Source organism: Carettochelys insculpta, chromosome 2 (assembly GCF_033958435.1).
Source record: "Carettochelys insculpta isolate YL-2023 chromosome 2, ASM3395843v1, whole genome shotgun sequence".
NCBI classification, from domain to species: Eukaryota; Metazoa; Chordata; order Testudines; family Carettochelyidae; genus Carettochelys; species Carettochelys insculpta.
The window spans coordinates 256,319,237-256,344,941 of NC_134138.1; the positions used below are offsets into that span (position 1 = coordinate 256,319,237).

The following is a 25,705-nucleotide window of genomic DNA, read 5'->3' on the forward strand; positions in this document are numbered from 1 at the left end:
GTATAATAAACTCTCTTGCTTGCTTCATACTCGGTGTCTGGACTTTGTTCCAACACAGGGGCTGTGTCTACACTAGCCCAAAACTTCGAAATGGCCATGCAAATGGCCATTTTGAAGTTTACTAATGAAGCACTGAAATACATATTTAGCACCTCATTAGCATGCAGGCGGCTGCGGCACTTTGAAATTGATGCGGCTCACCGCCGTGCAGCTCATCCAGACGGGGCTCCTTTTCTAAAGGACCCCAGCTACTGCAAAGTCCCCTTCTTCCTATCTGCTGTTAGGAATAAGGGGACTTCAAAGTAGCTGGGGTTCTTTCGAAAAGAAGCCCCGTCTGTAGGAGCTGCGTGGCGGCCATGTCAATTTCAAAGTGCCGTGGCCGCCTGCATGCTAATGAGGCGCTCAATATGTATTTCAGCGCTTCATTAGTAAACTCTGAAATGGCCATTTACATGGTCATTTCAAAGTTTTGGGCTAGTATAGACACAGTCAGAAAGTTGATGAATTGTAATGTAAACTAACTAAATTAAAAAAACCCCAGAACATAGGTTATGTGATCCTAAGTAAAAGGAGTAAAACTAGCAAGAGTTACAATCAAATACAAGTAAAAACAATCATCTAAAATTCAATCTAATACAATACAGGCTTTGCTCAAGGTGGTTTCTCTCACCAATCATTCTTCTTTCCAGACGTGGTTGACTTTCAGTCAGGACTTTCAATGAAAGTGCAAGTGGATGATTTTATAGATGATGGCTTCCTCCAGGCCCACAGGATGCTCAACTCCCTAACGCTCTCCAAGCCCCATCTTCACCCAATCCCTTCCCTGACATCCTCACACCTACACCACCCTTTCCCTATGTCCTCACTTCTTCCCATCCAGCCTCCTTCCCAGAGTATGCCGTGACCCTACTCCTCCACCTCCCTCCCAGAGTGTCCTGCTCACCACGAAACAGCTAATTATGGAAGGCAAGAAACTCTAGGAGGGAAGCACTGTGGGGGTAGGGGAAGTTGGCTGCCTGTGGATGATAGCTAGCCACCTACTAATATTCTTCCATGGGTGCTCCAACTCCAGAGAATCAAGAGATTTGGCATGTATGGCTCGTTTCCCTTATTCTCCTAGTGAAAGATCTTTGCCCAAGAAAGCTTTTTTGCCAATATTCTAGATATTTCAAGTGCCCATTTCCCCATAGGTGACGGAACCATCATTCTAAACTTTCAAGAGCTCCGGTCCTTTTGTGTGTGTCTAGTGGTGAATGCCAAAGACAGCTTCTGTCCTTGCTTGTATCCTTCGAAGTTCAATAAATGATAGGATGACCCTCATGCTGTCCTTCCCAGCTCACTGCATTTCTATGAAAATGAGGTTTCCATTGATTGTGATTCCACAATGCTCAGTCACACAGGAGACTGGTAGATAGCTGTGTGGGCTGTACATCTTAGTATCAATAACCATCCATATTTCATTACAAAAAATGAATACATAAATTTCATTGTTATGTTAATCACCACCTGTCATAAGCTTTCACAAAAGATTTTATACGCTTGTATAATACAGTAGTACTTCATCCAGTCAATTGAGCCAATGCTTATTACTTGAGGTTCAGAACCCCTATTTTAAAGACCTGCAATACCTTTGAAATGGCTTCTTCGCTCAAAGTTTATTCAAGCTGTGAGAAAGTCTACATGGAATCAAGCAGGGCACTCTGTTGCTGGTGCCAGGTCCTCCTCCAGTCCTGTGTAAGCAGGGCTGTCCAAGGAGTTGCACCAAACCATCCAATGTGAGTCTGGATGTGAAAATTCCATGCTTTCCCTTCTCCCACTTGTGTTTGTTGAAATGCAAATTGCTGTTTCCTGCTATCCCCTCATTCTGCTGTCTTAATCCTGGTGTGTGCTGATAGTGTCATTGTGTGTATGGAAAATCAAATTAAGGTTGTAAAATCCCATTCCATTAGTTAACCAGTTCAAGGGGGGATGGGGTTGGCCAAAGAGGCCACTCCAGCCCAGCTGGGTTGGAGCAGTCCCCCGTCCTAGACAGGGGCGGCTCCAGCTGGGCTGTAGCACTCTTGCCAGCAGCGCACCCAGGGTCCCCACCAGTTAACTGTAAACAGTATGCCTCATCCATTTATAATGAGGTTTACCTGTTAAAAGATTAAACATTAACATCCCTAAATCAAATAGGGACAGATGTTGAGGAATAACCTAGCATACCTATACACTTCAAATTCCAGACTAGGGTCATAACTCTTAATACACATCACTCACATATATCATGCGACAATATAAATGATCAGAAAGTTATTAGTTTTCAAATGGTACCTCAAAAATGTATTTTGTTCCAAGATTATTACAATAGCATACAGAATGTGAATGCAGAGGTGTTTAGAATCACTGGCCTGCTCTAGAAATTATTTTAGTTCTATAGCCTGCAAGTCAAAGTCCATTATAATAATAGTCCTTTCTGGTCCTGGAACCTATTAATAGAATGTTTTTTCTAAAATAAAGGGTCAATAAAACACTGAGGAACAAATTCCACTTCCACCCTTCATCAATGAAAAAATCCATTGAAGTTAATACAGTTAATCTGAATTTACGTTAAAATAACAGAGTAGACTCTGGCCAGGATAACTCAAAAATCTTTGTATGAATTTTACACAGAACTAAGGTTGCATACACTGTAGACCTATTATACATTTTTTGGCTGAGATTCCTCTGAATTCTCCTTTTTATCTTAAATTCACCACTTCATTTCAAAGGCACATTAAACAATATATACCTGAAAACTACATTTTCACTTTTATGTTACTTCTACAGGAGTAAACCAACACAATTCAAAAATAAAGAAAAATGGTCACATGAATTTCAGTTCCATTTAAGAGAAAGAAAAATATTAATATATGAGATATACTCACGGTACATTGAAACTGTCCTAGCAAATTGTATGAGTTTGGAAATATATGCTGCTTGCAAATGCACTGATATGAATGCCAACACCAGCACCCCAAATGGAAAAAAGACAGCAAGAGAAAAAAGCAGAGTGTATTCTTCCACAATCACAGTCACAAATTACAGCAGGCAAAAAAAAAAAAAAAGAACAATGACAAAGAAATCAGTGATAAGATTAGGATAATGCTTAGGGCTAAACCACAAAGAACAAGTAACATAACTAGATAAGAGAGTAAGGTCAATGTAATGTTCTCAAAGTAAAAATGTCCTTTCCTGGTGTCAAATGCTAAGATTGTAGTGTCAGAATGAGAAAATAAGAATCAAATATTTCACAATGTTATTTTATTAATATTAAGTGTATACTGTCATTTCTTTGGAGTTCTAGAAACTACCCCTTTTATCCATTAATTCCAAGAACATTATTTTTAAAAAATTATATGCAAAATAATCCTTGATATAATTATAATATACATACAGTTATTTTGCTACTGTTACTTTGGTAGTACCCAGAAGTCCAATACATTGCTCTAGGTGCCATATCCACATCGTAGAAACAGGCATTGCCCAAAAGAACCTATAGTCTAAGGCCAGGTCTAGACTGGCCATTGAAGATCAAATGCTTAGAGACAATCTTCTGGGGCACCATTTGGTGTAAGTGCAGAACGGCACATTCCAGAGTCAATGTTGACCCTGGAATTCCTTGCAAGCCACAAGGATTAAGGCATGTTGATGGGAAGAGTGCTTCAATCAACATTCTGCAGTTAGAAAAGGGACCAAAGTTGACAGCTGCAAAATTGATTTTAGGTATTCAATTGGTGTACTTAAAATTACAGAGCAGCTGTTGACATTCCTGGTAAGCATAGACATAGCCTAAGCGGAACGAACATTCAACAAATGAAATAAGAAACAAGGGAAACAAGGAGGGTGGAGGAAAGAAGGAAGGGGAGGAAAGGCAGGCCAGTGTAATGAAAACAGGACACAGTTCCATAAAGTGAATTAATGCTAGAGTGAGCAAATACCAAGCGTGAAAATTGGGATGGCGACAAGAGGCAGTAGTCTATGTAAGATAAAATGCCAAATATCAGAAATTTCCTCCTGCCAATAATAGGGACATTTGGTCAGCTGAGTTAGTGAATGTCTTCAATCCCGTTCTTTAACCACATCAGAGTTGCCCCAGGAATGAATTTGGCTCCTGATGTTAAATTTAAAAGTAAAACTAAAGATAACAGAAAACTAAAGTGAAAAACAAGTATGTGGCAAAGGAAAGTGGGAGAGGCAGAAAGACCAGCCAACAACTTTGTAGCTGGTGAACAAAGACAAGGAAGCAATATCGAACAGCAGGGTGGTAGGGCTGCTCTCCTTCATGGAGGAAGAGGGGAGGCAGATGAGGGAGATGAGTCATGTAACAAGGATGAAAGGAATCAAAGGGGTACGCAATGTTGTGGCTGTCATAAACTGATGAAAAGGGAATAAAGGACAGAGGACGCCGTGCTGTGTAGACGGAAAAACTAACATGGCATAAATCTGATGAAGTGGGCCTGTCCCACAAAAGCTCATCACCAAATAAATCATTTCATTAGTATTTAAAGTGCCAAATTTTTGCTTTTTTTCAAATAAATACGTTAGCAGTATTGACCAATTTACAGCTTCAGCACCCATCCAGCAATGTAGACAGAAGACACACGTGTTTAGATAGAGTACAGTGTCCTCAAACCTGTTGTTTTTTTTAATTTTAACTTTAGCTAGACATGCTTGACCTATTAAATATGTGCAGCCGCTGGAAACAACGAGGTAGGTCTGTGTTGGGAAATTTTCAGTCAGGGGCCAGCGACTCCCAGAAAAATCAGTCGGGGATCACCTACAAGTAGGAGGAGGGAAAAAAAGAAACTCACTGGCCTGACTCCTGAAAAGCAAATACAACAAAAAATTCACCTCACTGACCGGGGTCCCCACAACCTTGGGGGGCAGGGCGGGAGGAAAGCGCCAGGCTCAGAGACGTGCCCTGAGGCCCCAAGGCTCCCCTGGGCTGGATCCAAGTAAGCGGGCTCGGCCCCTTCCTGCCAGCCGTACTCCTCCCCTCCCGCCGCACACTGGAGTCCTGTACCAGAGCTTGGGTGGCCACTGGGATACGCAGCTCCTCGTCGGACGGGCCTGGGCCCGCGCACTGTCCCATCCCCCACAGCCTCTCCCAGCACAGCGGCCGGGCGGGCTGCTAAAGCGCAGGCGCGCGGCGCGGGAGTTGGGGCTCCCTGCATTCCGCCCCTGCCCCCACTGGCCCCGAGTCACGGCCGGCCTGGCCGGGCCCGGCGGGCTGTTCACCACGGGGAGCGGCCTGCCGAGGTCCGCCCCCGCCGGCCCGGCCTCCCAGCGCTGCCCCTCCCGCCGCCGCCAGGGGCTCGCCGCCGAAGTAGGTGGCTCCCCCAGGGGGCGCCCAACAGGCCGTGAGGCGCTTGGCAGGGAGCTAGCTAAGGAGACAAGGCCGAGTCGGACAGAGCCGGTGCTGTGCCCCGAGCCAGCCAGTGGGAGGCGGAGCCATGGGCGGCCCGCGCCAATGAGAGGCCGCGCAAGGCGGCCCTGGCAGCTGGTCCGCCCCCGTCGGAGGCCGCGGAGTGCGGCGCCAGGTCCGGACGTGGCCCTGCCTGCCCCTTTCGTGTGTTCCGCCGCTCGGGCGCGGGCTGAGCCATGTGGGGCCGCTACCGGGACGCGCGGCGGCTGCTGAGCGTGTGCCGGTGAGGCCGGGGGGCACTGGGAGGGGTTGTACCGGGGCCCGACTCCCCACTGGCCACGCACATCGCCCTGGTCCTCCAGGCGCCCTCCCCCTCCCCCCGCACCCTCCTCTCCAGGCGCCCTCATTCCCCGTCCCTTCCCCCAGGCACGCCCCCCGTCCCTTGCCCCGCACCCTTCTCCATATCCTTCCCCAGGCACCCCCCCCCACTCTGTATCCCTCCCTTCTCCCCAGGCATAACCCCCTGTATCCTTGTCCAGGCACCCTCCTCCCCATATCTCCTCCAGCAACCTCCTCTCAGGCACCACCCCCCACCTGTGCTCCCTGTCCCTTCCCCAGGCACACTTCTTCCCATATTCCCCCCCACACCTCTCCCCAGGCAGCCCCCTCTCCCTGTTCCTTCCCTTGTTCTCCCCTCCTAGGGCATCTCCCCCCCGACTCCTGTTCCTTCTCCCACACCTTTCTCCCCAGGCACACCCCCACTGCCTGGTATTTCCCCAGGTATCTCCCCCTCCCCAAATCTCTCCTGCACCCTTCTCCTCAGGCACCCCCCTGACTTTTTATATCTCCCCCTTCACCCTCAGTACCCTGCCACTATCCTCTGTTGTTTTCCTTTCACCCAGTATTCTTCTTCCTAGGCATCCCACTTTTTCTTTAGTCAACCCTATACCCCTTCTGACTTTCCCATACCCTAGAATATTCCTCTCCCCAGACATTTTTCCTACTCCTCCTTTTTTCCCCACCCCTCCATGTCTCCATAGCACCCCTTTTCCCACATAGGTCTTCCTAACACCCCATAACTTTCTATTTCTTGCACATCCTCTGTGTCCCGTTCCTTTTACTAGTCATCCCTATCTGCTGTCTCCTTCTGCAGCTTGCCATGTCCTCCCTTACCACCCTTATAGCAGCATTCTCTCCAGCCATCTCTTGTAAGTCTACCCCAAGTCCTCCTTCATCCAGCTCCCTGCATTTTCCATACTCTCCACCTTCTCCCAGCCTCCCCACATCTCCTGTATGCTTCTTTTCTCCCAGCCCTCTCCACAATTGCCGTAACGTTCTCTTCCCCATCTCCCCCACAGCAGTGTTCCTTTTAATCTTTTCTGTCAATGTGAAGAACACATTTTTGTGTGTACTGAGATGTGAGTGTGAATTACCAAGAGAACACAAAAACCTAGCTTAGGACACTGCTAATCAGCTGGGTAGCATTTGAATCTCTCCGGGTGGTTGCAGGAGCACACAGCTTACAGTGAACACTGCTGCATATCCTCGTGTCATTTTCTCCAGATGCCTTTCTCTGTTCTCTGCATATCCAGCATATCATGCTCTCCAGGCTTCTGCCCCACACATTCCCCTGGTCTCCATCCCATACCCTGTCCTGTTCTTCCCACACTCCCCCACGTTATTCTCCTCCATAGATCTCTCTCTGATATTCTCTGCCAGCCCTTCAATCTTCTTCCATATTCTCATTGGCAGATGTCCTCCCACATAAGCCACTTTCTGCCCAGGCTTGTACCTGGCACACTCACTTTTTTCCCTATGCACACAATTCCTCTGTTCCCCCATGCGTCTGTGCCTGTGATCCTTTTCCACTCCACAATATTATTCCATACTGTAACCCTTTGGTATTACCCCCCAGTTTGTGTGCTTATAGTACCAAACTTCCAGTTATCCCCCAGAAATTCTGTATTCCCCTCATCCGTATGCACCCTAATGTCCTGGCGTCCTCTGATATGCTCCCCTCACACTTCACACTCTGATAGCACTGCCTGTCTTCATTTACACAGACACCATCCTTACACCAATATATATCGTTTCACTGGCTACTGTTACTCTGCTAGGGAAGTACCTTTCTGTCATGCTCCATAATCTGGGTCTTTCAGAGGTTCCCCTGCCTGCCAACTGTCCTTCCCAACTACGTGTCCAATATCGTCCTCACAGAAAACCTTTTCCATTCTGTTCTCCAGAACTTATTTCCCTGTTACCCCAGCAAGACTGTAACTTGATGTGAAATCTTTTACCTCTATACTTATGATCAATGCAACATAACCTAATGATGCTGATTGCTCTTTCCAGTCCTCTCATCGTTTCCTTAAAACTTTGTATAATTCTGGCACATGTCTACATTGGAAAAACATCCCCCAAATTTCCTAACAGTTCAGAAATAAAACAGACCTAACTACCACAAAGGTAAAACTGGGTCTGGTTTCAAGACTGCTGATTATACTAGGGCTTTGCTGAACTGGTGGGAATGTAATTTTTGTTTTGAAATTTTCCCAATATAGACAAGACCCTAAAGTAGATGCTCATCCTAACCAATCTTTACCTATTTTGTGTTAGGCCCAGTCCTGAAATCAGCTCAATATAGGTAGACGTGGGCCCCTTGGGAAGGCGGGGGAGGAGGGAGAGTTATATGTTCCCAGAAGGGGCAGGGCCTTGGGTGGAAGACACGGGGCTGAAGTAGTCAGCCTACCCACATTCCCCGGCCAGCCCTCAGCTCCACTGGGACTGAGCAGAGTAGGGCTCTTGTCAGCTATTTAAAAGGTCCAGGGCTCTGGCTGCTGCAGCTGCCATAGTACAAGTGGTGATAGCTGGAACCTCAGGGCCATTTGAATCACAGGGCCCTGGGCCAGTTGCCCTCTTTACCTCCCCCCACCATCTGCGAGGCCCATGTTTATAATAAGGTACCTTTTCGTTCACTCAGAGACAGCTACTCCTGTGGTTGCATCTTTTTTCAAAAAGAAAATGTTTTTTTTTTCCAGGACTTTGAATCGGAAGTCATGGAGGTGGAGGAGCGGATGTGCAAATGAAAGAACACTACAATATAAGATAGGAGACCAAATCCACGGGTTCACTGTAAATCAGGTAAATCTGTAAATCTTTTTCTCCATCTCTGTGTGAGCACCTTGAAAAGTAACAGAGAGAGATCTAGCTGTTAGTCTATATACTATAAAACAAAAAAGCAGTCCAGCAGCACTTTAAAGACTAACAAAATAATTTATTAGGTCGTGAGCTTTCATGGGATAGACCAGGACTTTGTGTAAGATGTTTCCATGCAGCAGTTGAGATAGAGTTAGATTTGTCAGGTATTTGCATATATGCTTCAAATATCAAAAAGAAGTGGATAAAAGATTGTGAATAAAAATCTCTAGACAATGCTAATGCAAAATGTCTACTTTAAAAGAAGATCCCTGTTTTGCTAGAATTTATGCACAAGCCACTGTGTGTCACAAACGTGGGAGAAGAAACTTAAACCATTGAAAATATTAAACATTCAATCAGCTGTGAGTGCTTGCATTTCAGAGTGTGTTCTTCACTATTTGTTTTTGCAAGTTGTTTTAAAAATAGTAACTCTTCATAGATTGGAGACACACACTATTGTAATAGAAGTAGCAATATTTAGCTAGATCTTTTCACTTAATAACCATTTAAAGGAAGTCAGTGCCATTAGCCCCTTATTACAGATGGGCAGACTGTAGCACACAGAGTTCAAAGTAACTTGGCCAAAATCAGTGATCTATGCTAAAGCACGGGGGGGCAATAATTTTTGATGTGGAACTACTCAAAGAATTTGGAAAGTAGTCAAGGGCTTCACTCTTCCATATTAATGGAGGAGGTGAGGGTCTGGGATGCAGGTTGTGTGCAGAAGGGAGCCTGGCATAAGGTTTGGGGCATAGGAGGTGATGTGGGGTCCAGGAGAGAGTTTGAGTGCAAGAGGAGGTTGTGACCTGGGACAGAGGTCTGGCGGCACAAGGGGGTGCAGGGGTTTGAGTTGTGGCCTAGGGCAGGGTGGGGTACAGCTTTAACTAAGAGGGATATGAGCTTTTGTTTGTAGACAAGGCCTTAGTGAAGGCAGGAGTGTTAGTGATGCAGGGAAACTTACAAAGGGAGCTGAGATATTTTGCAAGGGGGCAGGAGCACCATGCAAAGCCCACCCCCCCAGTGTCTGGAATAGAGAGCTATGGGGGAACAGGAAGCCACTTAAAGCCACAACTGTCTGCTCTGTGCCTGAGGCGGTCTGCAGCCCAGAATGGTGGCTTGGCCTGCAGGCTGGATCTTGCCCATCCCTGGGGTAAGGGATTTAGTTGCAGGGGTGGTGTTGGGGCTGGGAAGGAGTTTCAGTGAAGTAGGTGGTTCTAACATCGGACAGGGAAATGGGGTGCAGGGGTTTGTGTTGTGACCTGGGCGGGTGAGTAGGGTGCTGCGGTTTGTGGTGTGACCTAGGGCAGCAAGGAGTTGAGACCTGGGGCAGGGGATTGGGTGCAGAGTTTGCGAGAGAGTATGGGTGCGGGAGGTGGGGCAGAGGGTTTGGGTTATGTGGGGTATGAGTGCGGGAGGTGGGGCAGAGGGTTTGGGTTATGTGGGGTATGAGTGCGGGAGGTGGGGCAGAGGGTTTGGGTTATGTGGGGTATGAGTGTGGGAGGTGGAGCAGAGGGTTTGGGTTATGTGGGGTAGTGGGGCAGGAGTTGGAGGGCAGAGGGTTGCGGGGAGGGGAGAGTCTGGGGTGCCAGAAACAGGCTCTGGCCAGGAGACTTATCTGGGTGACTTCTGACTAGTAGCCCAGCAGGTTTCTTGGACAGGCCATGTGCACTGTGAATAACCTTGAACCTGAAGGTGGTGGTGTGGTGGGGTGTTTTGTGTTCTGACTGTGGTTCAAACAGGAAGCTTCTGTTTACTGGTTACTGGCCATAACCCAGCCCATGGGATTGTGCTGGGGACAGGGGCAGTAAGTGAACCTTCTCTACCTGCTCCCTACGCTTCCAGCTGTTGAAAAGCCCACAGCCACTTTTCTGAGTGGTGTGAGGTGGGCATGGCAGGCAGGGAGCCTACTTGAGGCTCCACTCTATCTGACCTGTGGACCGTATTTTGCTCAGCTCTGCTAAAGCAAGTAGTAAAACCCAGAATCTTAGTACAGTGCAATATCTTCTTAATCTTATGCTCACTTACAGTTTATAAAAGTAGCCAAATTGTTCAAAAATTATTTCCTGTATGAGACAAGTGTGGTTGGCTCCTAGTGGGGAGACAACTATAATTTCTACCCTGGGGGTAAGCGTGTGACAGTAAACCCACAAAATATGCGACTTCAGGTTGCACGTAACTCACTTTAACGTGAGTTAAGCACAACTTGAAGCTGCTCTGCGGCTGTCAGCCTGCCTGGGGGCAGCTAGCCCCTCCTCCCTGCCTTCCCCCAGCTGCGCAGCTGGGGGAAGGCAGGGAGAAGCAGCCAGGAAACTGACCAGTCCTGGTGGGTCAGTTCCCCAGGTCCCGCAAAGGTCAGGGAGCAGGGAACCAAGCAGTAGGCAGGTTCCTGGTTCCCCACACCAGCTTGCATGAAAATTTGAGTTACGTGGGGGTTTCAGGAATGCAACCTCCGTGTAACTTGGGGTTTTACTGTAATTTCCTTTTCCTGGAGTCACATTGTATTCAACATATGAAAACTATCTGCTAAAAAATAGGCTTGCACCACTTATGTTTTATTTACCAGCTAAGCTTTATTTACCACCTTAGCCTCTGATCCTGAAATAGGATGAAATTTAGTGGCTTAGAGTCCCATTGATCGTAATCAGACTCTATGTGGCAGTGGCACTTGAAAAATTTTAGCATGGGGTTCTGAGCTGTCCCCATCTTATTCTGGACCAGCAGCAATGCATACATGCAGCTTCAGGATGGGGACCTATGTGCTTAATCTAAGTCTCAGAAATATGGAGGTATACCAAGTACTCAATGGGCTTGCAAAATCATTTATAGAATGTCAGTGACAGCATATATAACAGGGCCCATTTGAGCAAATGAGAACAGAATTTTAAAATTATTCCTCAATAATTTATTAAAAATATTGATTTTTTGTAATATCAATAAAAGATTTACAGTATGAAAGAGAAACGACAAGGAAGGTAATACTTGCATGTAGAACATAGAGGGATGACTGTTAAAATCAGACACGTTCAAAGCATTATTAATAAAATATTGAATTATGTGGTGGCGTAGTCTTCCCTATGGATTTCTTTGCTTTTGCTTTCTATTATAACCTTAATTTTTTCCAATTTATTTCTAGTTATTAGTTTGATGCACAACGGGTACTAGTTGGCTCTTTTAATAGTATTCACAAATTATTTTGTATAGAATTTATCAGAATATTAACATGGAGGTTTACTTCCAATATAGGTGACAGCTGTCCCTGAACTATTCCTAACTGCAGTGAAGCTTAGCCATAAGAACACCGGAGCTAAATATTTACATGTGGCACGTGAGGACTCCAATAATTTATTCAGGTATTCATTTTAGTTTTAATATTTATAAAGCACCTCCCAATCAGAATCATAATAATTGAACATTACTAATGCTTTCTATTTAAAGAGCTCAGAGTTGCAAGATTTAACAAAAAAAAAAATCCTGTTTTACCAAAACTGTCGTAAAACTTAATTTCTTCTCTGTCTTTCAATTAGTGAAATGAGTTTATTTTTTCAGTAAGGAAAATTTGTACTATCAAATCCATTTTGGGATGCCTTATCAGTTTGTCTTATGTTGTTTGCTTACCTTAATGAGAAAAAATGGTATACGATTTTCTTATGATTTTAAGATTTTCTGCACAAAGAGTTGTACTGTTTTTAACTTTTGAGTGATACAGCTTTCACATATAGTCAAGGCTTAAAGAAAAGTAAGATTAGTAACAAATATTGCTATAGTCACAGTCAAAAGGGAGCATGTGTTTAAAATATTGTGTGCAGCTACTGTAACTGTTTTATCAACACTTTTAGCTAGGTAAGATGTTTGCTGAACCATTTGTGGTCATATTGTATACCAGACATTGGGAAAACCATCATATCTCATCCAAAAGGTCTGCATTCTCCTGGCAAGCCCCCAAAAGTCCTCCATTGGTGATCTTGGTGGTTTCACCTTGAAAGAAATGGTATTCTTGTCTCCCAGCTCTATCAGTATTAGAAGAATGTTTTAGTTACTGAACCATGTAAACCTTCACATAAGGCTCAACTTCAAAACAAAAAAAAAAAAGGGCTTTCTCCTAGTTATAAAACATTGTGTTACATTCTTTTATAGTGTACAATTTCGTACCACCCCAATGGACAATACTGGTGTTCCACATATCCTTGAACATACGGTACTCTGTGGTTCTCAGAAGTATCCTTGCAGAGATCCTTTCTTTAAAATGTTAAACAGATCACTGTCCACTTTCATGAATGCATTCACAGGTAAGTTCAAGATAACATGTAATATTGTTAATTTATGTTTTATATTATCAGAATGACTTGCTTACTAAATTTCATGTTTATTTTTGTTGTGCTATAACTATTAAAAATTATTGCTGATTTCTGTAAACTAGTAAGCAAATAAGCAAGATGGTGCTGATTCACAAAGTGTGGTTTGTTAATTTGACAAGTATAGATGAGCTTTCATCTATTATTCAGTGTTTTGTAGTATATGAATAAATGTTCTCTTTGCTGTTTTGAAGAACAGATGCTATCTTACTGATGTGTGCTCTTATTATGGTATTACATCTTTTCTGAAGAGTGTAATGGTTTGTCCCCAGTCTATAGAAGTTATTGGGTGTGCAAATTAGTGAGGTTCTATTCTGTTTCAGTTAATTTGGACAATAGAACTTAAAATAAGTATAGGATATGCACTGCAAACTTCCTAAACTACCTTGGTGATTACTTTTTTCTTTGTATACAGCCAGTGATTACACACTCTACCCATTTTCAACACAAAATCCAAAGGATTTTCAGAATCTCCTGTCTGTGTATTTGGATGCTGTTTTTTTCCCGTGTTTGCGACAGGAAGATTTCTGGTAAGATTTGTATAGGTGTTGTGCATAAACATCAAAAAGCTAAGACTTATAAGCTTATAACTTTGAAATTTTGACAGGCAAGAAGGTTGGAGGCTAGAACATGAGAATCCAACTGATCCTCAGACACCACTCATCTTCAAAGGAATTGTTTTTAATGAAATGAAAGGGGCATTTGTAAGTTCTGGCTTTTATTTTTAACACTGTAAAGGGTGCATTATTAATAATTTAAAATAGATGAAATTGCAATTAATGGTTTTACTGAGTATTAATAGATCTGATCTTTCCAATGTTAGCATTCTACACTCAATAATAATTGACTGTCTTATTATCTCTCTCTCACAACTTTTTTCCCCTCATGGGCAACAGAATGACCTCATCACATCATTCTGCTGCGTGGGGGCTAGAGGTGGGGAAAGGGGACAAGGCCTTTGGGGGATGGAGGAGGGTGCAGTCTGTGAAGGCCCGGGAGTGGCTGTGTAGCTCCCTGACCTCCGAGGAAGAGAAGGGTGTAGGGGCTGGTGAGCATAGCGAGCAGGGGGTGCAACCTCCTAGTTTGTATAAATGCACTAATTATATAGTAGATATTGCTGTCCTGACTTTCGAGCCAGGGTAAGAATTATAGTGTGATAGAAATAGGTTGTTAGTCATGATTAAATGAAGACAGCAATTTATTAATAAAAATTCTTGCATTAAAGTCAATGCAACTGTTAAATGACATGCTTGTGTACAAATTACTTTTATAGTAAGAACTGTAAGATAAGGTCTTACTGTTCAATATTTTTCATCTTAAAATTTTTTCTGATGGGTTCCTAAAATGTAATATTTCCTCTTTAAGACAGACAATGAGAAGATATTCTCTCAACACCTACAGAATAAACTTCTTCCTGATCACACTTATGCTGTAATATCTGGTGGAGACCCATTAAGTATTCCTGACCTTACATTTGAACAGCTTAAAGAGTTCCATGCTACTCATTATCATCCAAGCAATGCTAGGTACTTTAAATTGTTGTTGATGACTTCTTAGGTGATACACCTGGTTAGCCATGTGTATGCTTACTTTGAATTAGTGGTTACTGCAGTGCAGCGAAAAATTGTAAGGCCCTAAAAATGGATAAATGGGTACCGATTTTTTTCTTTAATTTTTGTCACTCATTCAAATCCAGCCAGTGTTGGAAGTCACAGAAAGATGTTATTTGATGGCTCTTCAGTGGCCTGTCTGACATGAGGTCATGGTGTCAGATTCCTACTGGTAGGTGTTCACATTGCTCAGGCATTAACTTTATTGGTATATTTGGCAAGGCGTGTGTAGACGCTAATAATTGACTTTAAGCATAGATTTAAAGGTGATTCCTTAAGATAGAATCAAGGGTTATTAGTGGGGAAGCTTGTATTGCTTCTGCCTTTTCTGAACCAATTCTATGGATAAACAGGAATTCAGTTTAGAGGGCTGTCAGTCCAAGATCTTTCATGAGAAATGTAGTTAAGCTATTTCAGTGCTTATCTCTCAGCCCACTGTTTCTCTCTCCATCCTGCTTTTTCAAATGCATCTGTATGTAGTTCTTAATCATCCACATGCTCTACATAGGCAGCTCCTAGAGCTTGTATAGGGTCCATGTAAGTTAATGACGCTCCTTGCGAGGGTCTGCCTCAGTGGAGCCAATTGCAAGAACAAACCAAAACTGTAATCTCATTGAGGCAAAGGTGGCACGATCTTATCTGTAATGCAAGGTGCTAAATAACCTTGCTTCTGTTTTAGAAAAATAGTGTTTTGGGAATTTGTCTGCTGGGATTAGGGTTGTTTGGATGCGCAACTTTTTTTCCCACAAGTATTGTATGATTGTCCTACAAACTAGCAGCTGCCTTTTAGTGCTCTTGCTTTCAGTGCATGAAATAGTGACTGGAAAGTAGCATGGGATCTTCATCTCTGAATAACTTTGATTGGTGTGTGTTAGTTTTATTTCTGTGGCAGAATTTTGTTGGCATTCTTGACAGGTTTGGGGGCCATAAAGACACATTCATTTCTGCATTTAACTAATGTAACTAACTCACTAAGAGATGCATGCAATGCAGACTTCATTGCTACTGTATTGTGTATGCAGACCAAACAATTAAATCCTAATCCTACCTTTAAAATGCAGATTTTTCACTTATGGGAACTTCCCATTGGAGCAACATTTGAAACAAATTCACGAAGAAGCACTGACTAAGTTTCATAGAATTGAGCCAAATACTGCCATCCCAGTACAGCAACTATGGGTTAAGTCTGTAAGTAAAAGATAAATACAGAACCAGCTTTTTTATTACAGTACTTTAAATATTGAAAAGTTGAATGCTAGTCAACTTACTGTTGGTTTGGTTTTTTTTTTAATAGAACTTTCACATACTTTGTTGGGTTATTAAAGTGTAAACTGGCTTTGTCTTGTGATGAATTTAAATGATTGGCATCTAGGATCTGTATCCTGTTGTATTTAGGGTCTCCGCAGTCCCTCAGTTCTTGAAGACAATGACATTGTATTCACTTACAAGAGAATTGTTCGTCTAGCAGTGGATAGAAAAAAGATGGGGTTAAGTTATGGGCTTTAGTCCTAGCTCTGCCAGAAGCTTGCCCTGTTCTCTAGACCAAATCCCAGGGTTGAATGAGATGGAAGTTAGGACAAAAGAAATCCTGCCTTTTCTTTTTCATTTTTCTAGTTGTAGTGGACATATTAACTAGCTTATGTGAATGATAACAAGCAAGCATTATGTGTTTATGAATTTACAGGTTGAGTCATTTATAAAGTGTATTAAAATACATGGAAGGAAGAGGCTATAGAAACACGAATTATGTATTAACTTCTGTTTATGTTTACTGTGTGAAATAATATTAGTGCCAGTAGGTACTGACTGACTTATGCTTGACAGAGAGAGCATCATGTGAAATGTGGCTCAGATTCATTTGCTGCAGACCCTACAAAGCAGACAGCTGTCAGTGTCAGCTTCCTGTTAACAGAGTAAGTGAACTGAAAATGAAATCACAGCAGAAGAATCATATTCATTCGCTTAAATTGTCAGTGAGATCCCAATTAATTGTACAATGAGCATACCTCAGTAGAATTGTTTACTACAAGGATTCTCATGCTTGTTTCATGGTGTGGGTCACGTCGCATCCAATTGACAATTGTGCAGCCCTCCCACTTCTTTCTTTTCCAATTAAGTAATGTCCTTGTGACAATTACATTAATTACTAATCTAAAATATTTAATATTAAGAAAACAAAAATGTATTTTTAATGGTTTTCCACTTTAGCAGGTGGAAGTAAAGAGCCAATATCAGTTTTGTGGACCAGTGCTTAGAGATCAGTGGTTCGCTGCATTCTAATTGGTTGGGTCTCTGCAAACTTACTGAATGTAATGGAGTTGCCCAGATATACCTCAGGCCCTAATTCAGCCTTTAAAACCTTTGCGATTGGCAGCGATGTAGCAGGTGGAAGGAACCCAATTTGGCTTTAGGATGCCAGGCTATGTATACAGAACTAGCAGTGACTTTAAAAAAACACATTCTCCTCTTGCCCTTCCTCCTCCCCCCAGAAACAAAAGCACTCCTGCAGTGTGATACCAACAATAACTTGACTATAATACATAGCACCCCACTATGCCATTTGAAAGGTCACCATGTTGCAATATTGAACCTTTCTTTTCTTCCTTAGTATTACAGATACGTTTGAAACTTTCACGCTTAACCTGTTGTCTTCCCTGTTGGTTGGTGGACCTAATTCTCCCTTCTACAAAGCCTTACTTGAGGCTAAACTTGGTACAGACTTTTCTCCTGATGTTGGGTAAGTGTCACAGTTCACTTTGCATTGCCATTTAATAACTATAATTCTATAACATTAATATTGTTCTTGTTATAAAATTATGTCCTTTTTATGAAAAATAAACCAGAGGATAGGTGGTGAAAAAATAAATTCCAACTGTAATTCTGCATGCTCTTTCTATACAAGAATCTTCTGTTGTATTTTACACTTTTTATAGTGGAATAGTGAAGTATCTTCAACTGCAAATTATGATCTTGCGAGATACGCACATAGACCATTTTATTTTTTCAATAACTTCTGTATATGAAAGTACAAATACAGATTAATTCCAAGATGATTTGATCCTTCCTATTTAGTTTTGGTTCTGTAGCTGTACTTTATTCTCTAGTTTGAACTGTGGCTGATATTTTTTAACATATGATAACATTCTTATTGAAACTGAAAAACAGCTGAAGATTTTGGTTTCTTGTCTTTTTTATTTTCTTTTCCATATTAGTTTAGATCTTGTAAATTCTATCTATGTGATTTATTAGCTGGTTATTACATTTCTGTGTTTCTTTGCAAAAGTTTCAATACCGACCACTGGAATAATTTTTTTTTTTAAATTGTAGGTTTAATGGCTGCACGAGAAGGGCTTACTTCAGTGTAGGCCTACAGGGAATTGCTGAGAGAGACATTGAAACAGTCAAACAAATTATTGCTAAAACAGTAGATGAAGTTATTGAGTGAGTAATGTTAAGTTTTTGAAACATTTTTAGGCTAAGCCATTTCTAGAATTGTATTTTTAAATTTTTTTTTATTTTTAATGAATGGAAACTACAATAGAGTAGAAGTTTCTAGTGTTTCAGTACTCTTAAGATCTAATCTTATTCCCTCCCCCACATAACTTCCTTAAATACCTAAGTAGTATATGTCCCTCACCATAATATTTAGGAGTTAATAGTGCTGTTGCATTAAATGGCACCATATCCTCTTCATACCTGTTTTATTCTGTCTGGAATAGGTTAAGGATCAGTGCTTCATCAATATTGTAATTCATGTTCATGTCTTTATTTATGATTACTATTTTGTGTGTGTGTTTATACACACACAGATTCAGATTTATTAGGCGCTAGGATAACTTTTGGGAAAGTGGAAGCTTATACAGGAAGGATGAGCTCTGCCTAAACCAGAATGGAAACAAATTGGTGGCACTTGAAATTAAAAAGGTTGTAGGGCAGTTTCTAAATTAAGGGCTGGGACAAAACTGACGTGTGGAGGAGAGCATGGATTAGACAAACACATCCCTCAGGAGAAGATCTATTAACAGAGACTCTGTGTCTTAGTAAATAGGAGGGGATGGAATATGGGTAAGATCTGATGAGAAACCATCATATGAAAGAGTCCCAATCAATCACATCAAGTAATGGAAGACAGATAGAGACAAACTTTTAAAGTGCTTGTATATAAATGCTAGAAGTTTGAATAATAAGAGAGTTGAACTAGAGTGCCTCATTGAATACAGCTTTTGATACGGTAGGTATCCCAGAAATGAGGATAATCAATGGGACACAATAATACCAGGATGTAACATAGAAGGATAGAACAAGTTATGCTGTTTGGTGAGTGCTAATATATGTAAATGGAGGCATGGAATCAAATGAAGTAAAAATCTTAGATGAACCAAACTGTTCCATAGAATCTCTATATAGATAATAATTCCATTCTTTAATATATGAAAATTGTAGTAGGGATATATGACCCACCACACAACCAGCTGAATATATAGATGGATTGATTGAAGATAGTGACTATAATATAATTAAATTTAACTTCCCTATACAGTAGTCCCTTGAGTTATGTGAGGGTTGCACTTCCATGCACCCAATGCATAACTCGAATTTTGTGTTAGTCAGGGGCAGCTTTTTTCCCCAATGGCATGCATGTGATGCATCTGGGAAAGTGGCAGCAGCACCTGGAGTTCCTTTTGAAAGGAAAGTCCTGTGGGGGGAGGGTTAAGTCTGGTGCTGGCTTGGGGCTGTGGGAAGGGGTCAAGGGGTTAAGCCTTGGGTGGGTTTGGGCTTCAAAGGGCGTGGTGGGGTGGAGTTGAGCTGGAGCCACACAGCCCTGTGGTGGGTTGAGCTGGGCATGGGGAATGGGATGGATTTGAGCTAGAGCCGGGTGTGCGTGCGCGTGTGTGGAGTTGAGCTGGAACTGGGTATGTTGGGTGTGAACTGTGGCCATGCGAGGGGTTTGAACCAGGGCTGGGGGTGGTTGAGCTAGGGCTGGAGGGAGCATTAATATGAGGTAATTGCAACTCAAAATCATGCATTTTGAGTGGTTACTGTAGTTGGAATCACATCTCAGCAGCTCAGCACCATGACATTTAATTTCAAAAAGGAAACTACACAAAAAGGAGGAGGTTAGTGAAACAGAAATTAAACAGTACAGTGCTAAAAGTAAAATCCCTGTGAGCTGCATGGAACCTTTTCAAAGACTCCATAACAGAGGCTCAACTTAAATGTTAATCCCAAATTAAAAATTATATTAAAAGAACCAAAACAGTGCCACCATGGCTTCACAACCAAGTAAAAGAACCAGTAAGAGAAAAACGTATGGTTTAAAAAGTGGAAGTTAACTACTGGTGAGGAAAATAGAAAAGGGCATAAACGCTCTCAAAATATAATTAGGAAGACCAAAAAGGAATTTGAATAACAACTAGCCAAAAACCCAAAGTAATAGTAAAAATGAAAAAAAGGAGGTGCGTCAGAAGCAGGAAGCCAGCCAAATACCCAGTGGGGCCACTGGATAATCAAGATGCTAAAGGAGCACACGGGGATAAGGTAATTGCAGAGAAACTAAATGAATTCTTTGCATCAGTCTTTATGGAGAGGATTTGAGGGAAATTCCCCAACCTGAGCCATCCTTTTTAGATGACGTATGTGAGGGACTATTCCAGATTGAGGTGTCCAAGAGGTTTTGGAACAAATTGATAAACTAAGTAATAATAAGTCACAAGGACCAGGTGGTATTTACCCAAGAGTTCTGAAAGAATTCAAATATCACATTGCGAAACTAATAACCATGTTTTTTATGTTATCTTTTAAATCATCTTCTGTACCAAATGACTAGAGGATAGCTAATATGATGCCAATTGTAAAAAATGGCTCTAGAGGTGATTCTAGCAATTATAGTCTGGTAAATCGAACCTCAGTACTGGGCAAATTTGTTTGAAACAATAGGAAAAAGTAGATTAGTCAGACACAGATTAACATAATTTGTTGGGGAAAAGTCATGGTTTCTGTAAAGAGATATCATGCCTCACCAGTCTACTAGAATTCTTTTAGAGGATTAATAAGCCTGTGGACAATGGGGATCCAGTGGATATGGTATACTTAGATTTTCAGGAAGTCTTTGATAAGATCCCTCACCAAAGGCTCTGAAATAAAGTAAGCTGTCATGGGATAAAAGGGCAGGTCTCTCATGGACTGGTAATTGCGTAAAAGATAGGAAACAAAGGGTAGGAATAAGTGGTCAGTTTTCAGAATGGAGAGAGGTAATTAGTGCTGTCCCCCAGGGATCTGTACTGGGATCAGTCCTATTCAATATGTTCATAAATAATCTGGAGAAAGGGGTAAACAGTGAGATGGCAAAACTTGCAGATGATACCAAACTGCTCAAGGTAGTTAAGGCCAAAGCAGTCCATGAAGAGCTTCAAAAGAATCTCACAAAACTAGGTGACAGAATGGCAGATGAGTTTAGTGTTGATAAATGCAAAGTAATGCATAGTGGAAAACATAATCCCAACTATACATATGATGGAGACTAAATTATCTGTTTCCACTTGAATCTTGGAGTTATTGTGTATCATTCTCTGAAAACAAAGTATAGGAGCAGTCAAAAAAGCAAACAAAATGTTAGGGAAAGGGATAGAGACCGAGACAGAGAATATCTTAATGCCTGTATATAAATTCATGGTATAGTCACATCTTGAATACTGTGTGCATATGTGCTTGTCCCAGCTCAAAAAAAAAAAATCCACGGCATTGGAAAAAGTTCAGAAAAGGGCAACAAAAATTAGTTTGGAATGGCTGCCTTATGGGAATAGATTAAAAAGACTGGGACTTTTCATCTTTATCATCTTTAGTAAAGAGGAAACTAGGGGGGGATATGATAGTGGTCTATAAAATCATGACTGGTGTGGAAAATGAATAAAAAAATAGTTTATTCCTAATAATACAGGAACTAAAGGTCACTAAATGAGATTAATAGATAGCAGACAAACAAAAGGAAGTATTTCTTCGCAACACACAGTCAACCTGTGGAACTATTTACCGGAGAATATTGTGAAATCTAAGACTATAACAGGGTTCAAAAAAGAGCTAGATAAATTCTATTCAGTACAGGCAAATTTGTTTGAACCTATAGTAAAAAAGCAGTTTTGTCAGACACCTAGATGAACATAATTGTTGGGGGAAGAGCCAGTGTAAAAGGTTGAGAAAGGGTAAGAGGGATTGGATCATTTGATGATTGCCTGTTCTGTTCATTACCTTTGGGGCTCCTGCCATTGGCCACTGTTGAAAGATAAGATACTGGGCTAGACGGACCTCTGGCTTGTCCCAGTATGGCCTTTCTTTTATTATAAAACATATATACATAATTTTTCCCTAAGGAAAGGTTTTGAGGAGGAGAGGATTGAAGCTCTACTTCACAAAATTGATATCCAGATGAAGCATCAGTCTACAAGTTTTGGACTTGCTCTGACTACAGTAAGTACTGTTTCCTGAATATATAAGATATGTTTTCAAGAGTGTTGTAAAATTCTAGGTCAGATTTTATGCAAAATTTTCATTAGAGTGTTTTTCTTTTGTCTCTCTTCCTTCTTTTCCCTCAAAGTCCCCAAAGATGTTTTGTTCTTAATGCTTGTATATTCTCATTTGGGCCCACCCTCCTAATCTTTACATGATTAGCTCTACTGAGATTTCTTGCTTGTAAGAAACTGTTTGTAACTGTTTTTCCTGAGCTTGTAAACGCAGGGCATGGACTTATATATTAGTAAGGCCTCTTTCCCATGGTCCCTCCTTCTTAGTTTTGCTGCTGTAATTGAAGTTCACAGTGTAAACCTGGAAATTTGTATTGGCTTGAGTGTTTACCTGAAGTTTCCATATAGAAGCAATTGTAGAGATGAGCTCCATAGAAAATGTTGGTGGCTCTGAAGAACACTGAGAGGGTAAAGTGATAGTGGCATCTATTTCTGCCTGCAGGGCTAGATATGAGCTGCAAGATGATCCTTGGAAACCAAAGTTAATCCCTATATTCCTCTTGTACCTTTGTAAAGTTGGGGGAGGGGTGGCTGTGTGAGCTATCGGAACTGCAGGAGAAGTGGAGTATTTCTTCTTCACACTTTGCTTTTCCCAAAAGCTACACCGTAGGTTCTACATGTCCAGTATCTCTTACGCTGCTGTCACACTTGTTTTTACCGCTGTACCCTTCCTCATTTCGCTAGGGCTCTCTCTGTCCTGTTTTCCACTATGTAATCCAAGTTCTATGCTTCCTGCAGCTTAAAAACCCCACCGGTAGACTTTCTAAAATCCAAAGGAAGTGAGCATTGTAGGAGGTCTTTTTGGCTATATCTACACTACAGAGATCTTTCAAAAGAAGCTCTTCCAGAAGATCTCTTCTGAAAGAACCTCTTTTGAAAGAGTGCATCCACAGCCAAGAAAACGGATCAAAAGAGCGGTCTGCTCTTTTGAAAGAGATCGTCCACACAGTGCATACACTCTTTTCAAAGGAACGGGCCAGGGGTCGAAAAACCAGGTCCCATGAGAACGGCTCTTTCGAAAGAAGGGCACTGGGTAGTGGCTACACACGTTTTCTTTCGAGAGAAGACATTCTTCCTGAAATGGGTGTAGAAGAGTGCTTTCAAAAGGAGTGCCACATTCTTTCTGTTTACTTTCAAAAGAATGCTTTTTGTGTGTAGATGCTCAGCAGGATCTTTCAAAAGAGCCCCCTTACTTTCGAAAAAATCTTTCGAAAGAACTTGCTAGTTTAGACACTGCCTTAGAGTGCAGTGATAGAGGCTATGTCTAGATTGCAGGCTTGTCTCGGAAGCCTGGAGGTCTCCCAACAGACGTCTGCTTCTGCAGGAGCTTTCTGATGACATCCTGGTGGTCATTCTCCTTCCACGAGAAAGAAGGGAAGTATCGGTAGAGGGGTTTTTCTCAATACTTGGCCCCGTGTAGACAGGCCAAATATCAGGAAAGGCTCTCCTGACAGCACTGTCGACAGGAGATACGCAAACGTGTTGCACAATTCATGTATCTTTTGCCGATGAATCTCTTCCTTCTAGATATATCCAGAGTTATCGGTAGACTTGAGGAGATGATAGCAACAAGATAAATGTATAAATAGAATAATCAAATTAAACTCATTTTAAAATGTTGCACTATTTTTTTCAGTTAGGATTTGGCAAAAAGAGCTTCATAAGTTTGTCATTGTGGTGATCACCATTTTTGAAAATGTCTAAAGCTTGTCTGAATTCTGCCAAAAAACAAAAGTGAAAGATTAACAAGAAATTAATTAAAAGTTTGAGGATTATCTCTGCAAGAAAATACTCAACTCATACTTCTTTTAAAAGAAAAAGTGACTGCCTAAGTCTCCAGCAGTTACATCCAATATTAATCTATCCCTATTTCTATTAATTGAATGAAAAAAAAAAAAAAAGAAGTAACTTTATTTTTTAGGGATGATAGCTTAAAAACACTAGAACTTAGCTAGGGAAATTCAATAACTAAGTTCTTTTTGCTTTTGTGAATTTCTTGTTACAACAGTGACAAAAAACAAAAGTTAGGTTTTCATGAACTTTAGATCAACTTAACTTTAGAGTGCACTCATACTGGGTTTTGATATTTTTGGCATTGTTTGTAGAGAGATGCTAAAACTGTCAAGTTATTGCTAGACCAATCGAAGTTAGTGTGTAAGTTCTTCTAAATCTTGAAGCATTCTTTTAATATGAGCTATTACTGTTCCAAAGTTTGTTGAAACATTTTCCTCTGCCCAAGACCTCTAGCTTAATTTGTTGAGTGACCTTTCCTTTTCTTGAAGATTTTGGTGGGGAACTAGTGTTGATCTTACAATGCTAGACCAGTTGCAGCATCAGCTGTGTCCCTTTCAACAAATAAGTCTTATGTACATATCAAATGGAGGTATTACTGAATTGTTGCATGTTGCTTGTCTGCTATAAATATATAAACTGTGTTCTTCAATATAATACCAATCCTTGAAGTGTCTGTATGTGCTGTTAAATGTTATGTTTACTTGTTTTCTTGTCAATTGAGTACATAGCCTCCTGCTGGAATCATGAAGGAGACCCTGTGGAACTGCTGAAGATTGCAGACACCGTAACTCAGTTCAAACAACACCTCAAGGAAAACCCAACATTTCTTCAAGAAAAAGTTAAGCAGTATTTTAAGGTAAGGAAACTAAAGAAAAAGATCTTTTAATACTAATTTCTAAATCACTCTTTGAGCTGGTGGCAATAGTACTAGCTTTAGTCCTCTTGACTTTTTCACAACTGAAGAACCCATTGTTGCAGATTGCTTAAATGTCAACATTTATGGATGGAGTCCTTTCATCATATGCACTTTAAACCTTTCAAAAATCAAGCTACCAGCCATTTTTGCCCAAAGTCCATCTAAAGTATGTACATGAACTTCAGGCAAAATGCAAGTGTGACATTCCCTAGGATACAGTCTGGCCTGCTGAACAGCTGTTCCTTGAGTTCTCTGATCTGTGGTGCTTTTACAGTGCTTCACTGTGAGAGCAGTTACTCCTGGCCTTGCTCATACACAGCCAGCAGCATGTGAATTTGTTAGCCGACGGCCAAGGATGTTTGGTGAGGTGCTAGCTATGCCCGTTTTATACCATCCATGACTTTAACCGCTAGGACGCACTGTCCCTTCGCGGCGGGCAGCCCGGGCTAGGCTGACGGATGCCCCAAGGTCCTAAACACCCGTGACTTTAACTGCTAGAGCTCAGAGCTCCTTCGCAGTGGGCAGTCAACACTGACTGACAGGTGCCCCAATGGCAGCACTAAGAGCCTTTCCACACCCGTGACTTTAACTGCTAGAGCTCAGAGCTCCTTCGCAGTGGGCAGTCAGGATTGACTGACAGGCGCCCCAAGAGTTTGCCCCGTGGAGGCGGCACAACTCAACGCTAGGCTCTTAGTACTCTCACCTAATGGCCAGGCTTTATAGCCAAAACGGCTGAGGTTCTTTAATTGTGTTGGCTGCTTTACAGTAAACCAGAGAAACAAGTCAGGCTTATGCACAAATGGTTACCAAAATTTATTAAACTAGATTCTAATCATGTGGTTACAAAATTGCTAGTGCCTACTTATTTAAATGTATAGATGTTACACACACAAACAAGTTACAGAGCTGAAGCCACAATCCCAAAGAAAGAA

General features: G+C 41.7%; 1 protein-coding gene across 2 annotated transcripts in view; it reads left to right on the plus strand.

The window, feature by feature from the left end:
* Positions 1-5,513: 5,513 nt before the first annotated feature.
* The window catches only part of PITRM1 (pitrilysin metallopeptidase 1), a 49,543-nt gene continuing 29,351 nt past the window's right edge, over positions 5,514-25,705 (plus strand). For both annotated transcript variants that reach the window (XM_074985010.1, XM_074985012.1), the window contains exons 1-13: positions 5,514-5,669; positions 8,425-8,527; positions 11,828-11,934; positions 12,719-12,870; positions 13,352-13,466; positions 13,544-13,640; positions 14,302-14,462; positions 15,608-15,734; positions 16,371-16,459; positions 17,155-17,283; positions 17,874-17,987; positions 21,914-22,010; positions 24,579-24,713. In XM_074985010.1, coding sequence (XP_074841111.1) covers positions 5,623-5,669; positions 8,425-8,527; positions 11,828-11,934; positions 12,719-12,870; positions 13,352-13,466; positions 13,544-13,640; positions 14,302-14,462; positions 15,608-15,734; positions 16,371-16,459; positions 17,155-17,283; positions 17,874-17,987; positions 21,914-22,010; positions 24,579-24,713 — 1,473 coding nt within the window. In that variant the 5' untranslated portion in view covers positions 5,514-5,622. The remainder of the gene's footprint in view (positions 5,670-8,424; positions 8,528-11,827; positions 11,935-12,718; positions 12,871-13,351; positions 13,467-13,543; positions 13,641-14,301; positions 14,463-15,607; positions 15,735-16,370; positions 16,460-17,154; positions 17,284-17,873; positions 17,988-21,913; positions 22,011-24,578; positions 24,714-25,705) is intronic.